Source organism: Triticum dicoccoides, chromosome 5A (genome assembly GCF_002162155.2).
Source record: "Triticum dicoccoides isolate Atlit2015 ecotype Zavitan chromosome 5A, WEW_v2.0, whole genome shotgun sequence".
Lineage (NCBI taxonomy): Eukaryota > Viridiplantae > Streptophyta > Magnoliopsida > Poales > Poaceae > Triticum > Triticum dicoccoides.
In genome coordinates, this window is record NC_041388.1 from 612,287,948 (window position 1) to 612,291,957 (window position 4,010).

General features: G+C 46.4%; 1 protein-coding gene across 1 annotated transcript; it reads right to left on the reverse strand.

Moving 5' to 3' along the window:
• Positions 1–240: 240 nt before the first annotated feature.
• Positions 241–3,476, reverse strand: LOC119303376 (actin-depolymerizing factor 2). Its single transcript, XM_037580503.1, has 3 exons — positions 3,313–3,476; positions 1,456–1,721; positions 241–693 (listed from the first exon to the last, which is right to left on the reverse strand). Exons 1-3 carry the CDS (start codon positions 3,331–3,333, stop codon positions 543–545), a joined length of 438 nt encoding a protein of 145 aa, XP_037436400.1. The 5' UTR covers positions 3,334–3,476; the 3' UTR covers positions 241–542.
• Positions 3,477–4,010: the final 534 nt, after the last annotated feature.

Below are 4,010 nucleotides of genomic sequence, written 5' to 3' on the forward strand. Positions count from 1 at the left end.
CTCTCTCTCTTTTTTTTTTTGGTATAAGAGATAAGGACATTAGAAGTGATTCGTCCTTCTTCGTTTTAATCCATCGAAGCCAAAGGCGATTCTTTCATGATGATCGCTCAATGGTTCTAGACTTCCCGCCTGGGTTTCACCATTTGTACATTCTGGAAGTTCTTGGACCGTAAGTACAAAGGGTAAAAGTTAGCAAAAAAATACTGCCAAAAACAACCATGAGTTTCAGGGAAATACAAGTGCACAAGAGAGACAAGGAGAGCATTCAGGAGAATCCAAGCCTAGCAAACCAGTATTAATACCACAACACATGCGTTTTTCAGGGGTGTTTCTTGCGTTTACAGGCTCCGACATCATACGAGTAGAGAGACCTCGGACAACACTTCATCAGCTAGAGCCATGCATAACAGCTGAATGATACTCTTACGTTTTACAGGAAACCTGGATATATCTGTCTTATTAACAGCACTGCGGCAACAGCATTACCACGGACAGCATGGATTTGCATCCGGCTGAAGCCCACAGGTGATCATCGATCCGCCCTAGTGCGCCCGGTCGCGGAGGACATCGAGCTTCACCTCGGTCGGGTCAGTTGCCTGGATCTCGTAGTGGAACCCGTCGAGCTCTTGCTTGATGCGGTCCTTGGAGGTGGAGTACAGCATCTTGGCGCGGATGCGCGATGTGTCAGGGGACCTGGGGCAGCATGTGCATTAGTTATATAGAAATAAGGTGAATGTGAGATCAATGGTAAGGGAAGAGAAGATGCATCAGCCATCAGGCATGTGCAGATGGTGATTTTTCATCTATGCATACTAGCACCGCTATCAGAGAAGTCAACTTTCGCAATAAAGAACAAATTGGCAAAGCATATTCTGAAGACATGTGAACATGCACTGTTGTTCTTTCTCGACAGCTACAAGCATAGATACCAGGCACAAACAAAATAAGAAAAGGCTATCATTGCTATAGATTCCTCTAGCAATGTCCGTCATGGTTATTATAAATAAGCTGAAATGGAAACATGGGAAAGGGAAGAGGGAGTGCATCGACTGTAAGTTAGTGCAAATGGTGATTTTCAGAGAAGTCAACTTTCATAATGGAGAACAAATTACACTATTGGCAAAGCATATTCTGAAGACAAGTGGACATGCACTACTTATCTTTTCTGGACAGCTACAAGCATAGATACAAAACAAGAAAAGGCTATCATGGCTATAGATTCCTCTAGGAATACCCATCCAGGTTAATAATTCAGTACTTCATATAGAAAAATATGAACAAACAATATATCTAGTGTGGACACATCTAGCGTAGATTCGTGAGAAGCACTCTACTGCTTACCCTACCAGGAACTTCCATGACTATGTTAGGGTCCATTTTTCCAAAGAAGCTATTAAGACTAACTGGCAGATGAAGAAAAGCATTAACATATGGATATGTGACTATGAAGCTCACCAGGCAATGAAGAAAATCTTGCTTTTCTGCACATTCTCCCCAGTAACAAAGTCAAAATCATAAAGGGCATATCTGCAGTCGTTTTCTGGGAGACAAGCCAGGAAATCATCATAACTCTCAGTTGTAGCCCCCGTCTTCTCCACAACAACCTGCTTTTGCTTTTCTTCTATTTTGAAGATGACATAGCGAAATGCCTTCTTCATCTGAAGCTCCAGGAATGTCTCCCTGATATCAGGAGCAACTCCCATGCCAGAGGATGCATTGGACTGCAAAAAGAACACACATAAGAGAATGATGGAGACCAAAAAGTTGACAACAAGCCAAAATGTTTTGAGAATGAGTCTCTGTTCCAGATTATCCCATAATTCCAAACAAACATATATTAAAAAAAAGACTTCATTCTTGGCTGATAATATTGCCATTGCATTTCAACTGGATACGTGCGACTGTAAAAACAAGTAAATAGCCTTTCAATTGTTCAAGAGGTCAAACGAATCAAAAGCAACACCTCAGTAATGGTAACAGTGTAAACAACCTTTGATACAATCGTAGTGTTCAATGTAAAGTTCAGAAGGTCTGCATTTCTACTTGCAAGATTGGGTTTAAATTCACAAGGGATCAGATTAAGGAAATTATTTGTTTCTGTAAAGGATGATCGGCCTGATCAGAGACCAGGGTAGTGCCCTGGGATGATAAGCCATGCTTTGTTGTTCATGGTCATTTCGAAAAAGGTTCTAACAACTTCTGTTGGAAGGCTTTCGCCCCCAGTCATGTTCTCCTAACTAAGATTCCATTCTTTGACACAGAAATATGCAGTAAACAGGAAAGGAGGCTCTTAAATCAATCATCCTGGTCAACAAATGGAGCTGATTCCACTAGCATGCCAAAACACAACCAGGTAATCAACTATCTCTGTCTCTCTTTTAACTATTCAACCCAATCCTGGATAAAAACTACCATAGTAAAATTCATGAACCATGTAATGTCAGTTGCACGGCTACAAAATCCGACCATAGACAAAAAGTTCAAATACCACGTAACAAGCTCAACTACACCGATTCGTCATAAATTACGACCCCAATCTTACAGAAGATGAATTGTTCAAGATGTATTAACCGATTTGATAAGACCGTCAGGAAGCATAACCAGAACAGTCTCCAATATTTACCTACACCAAACTAAAGCACGAATATGAGTGCTTCCACTCTAAAAATAGGAAACTCGGCTATTTCACTCCGAAAAGGAAAAGACCGGTTCAAACATGGCTGTCCCTCGACCACCGATGGGGACTCGATTTTCAATGATAATGCAAGATATATGAAAGAATAATGGCCATGTATCCAAGGGGCAACTGACACGCCAAGTGGTCCATTGCTCTCCTTAATTTCCATGGCGACATAGATATCGACACCTGGTGCTGATGGCATGCAGTACAGATAACTACAGAAAAACAGATAAACTACCAGAACCAAAAAAAATCAGGTAATCAGTCAAACCCACGCCGAACTAGGTACCCACCGAAACATCCCCAGCCCATCCTCGCTCTACCGCCACCTTCCGCCTACCCTCCGCAATCCACACCACCTCGCGCTACTCGAAACCCAAAGCGGTTGCTGAAAAAAAAACAGAAAACCCGTCGCAACAAACGGAACAAACCGCTCGCACGCCGTCGGATCCCACGGCCTTCGGCAGTCTCGATCAGATCTGACCCAGCGGGCCACGACGAACCCCTACAGTACAACCGCCCGCAGATCTAAACCTCCGCACGAACACGCGCACGAGCGAATCGAACCGAGACGAAGCGAACTGCCGGCGCAGATCGAAGCGAGCAGGGAGAGGAAGGGGGCGGCGACTCACGGAGGTGCGCATGAAGGCCATGGGGTCGGGGCGGGGCGGGGCGGAGCGGAGGGGGACGGGCGGCGCCTCCGCGTCGATCGCACGCGGACGGGGAGGGGGAGGAGGAAAGGAGGCGAGATTATTCCCGTTGCTGTTCTCTTTTTTCAGAGGGAGCGCTGTTGGTTGCGTCTTTTGGTGTTCATATACGCGCACGCGCTGATGCGGGGCGGCGCGTGAGGGCTTGGGCGGGTCGCTGGCTGGTGGGGTCTGGGGTCTGTGGGGGAGGGGTGTCAGTGGGGTGGAAGGGGGTGGACTGCGGGTGCGGGCGTGGGGGGAGCTGCGCGGCGGTGGATCCAGCGGCTGCGATGCGTGCGGCGGGCTGGATATCACGGATCCTGCGGGCGGGCCCGCCCGCAGAGCCGTGATGCGTTCGGGCTCTTTTGCGATATGCAGGAATAAAAACGAGGGCAGCAATCGTGGGAATAAACACGAGGGCAATTTCATGTAAGAAGAAAGGACATTTTTGCAGAGTCTTGCTGCACGCGTTGGCGTTGGTAGTAGAAGATAGAGTGGGTGAATGAAACGGTCGCCTTCTTCTCGGCGAGGCAAGGTATTTAGGTATCCTTCATCGATGATTGACTTGGAGAATTAATGGATTTTTAGGAAGAAACGCCGATTCACCAAGATGGGGTTCCCCTCTCCTTTCGTCTCTCGTGAGG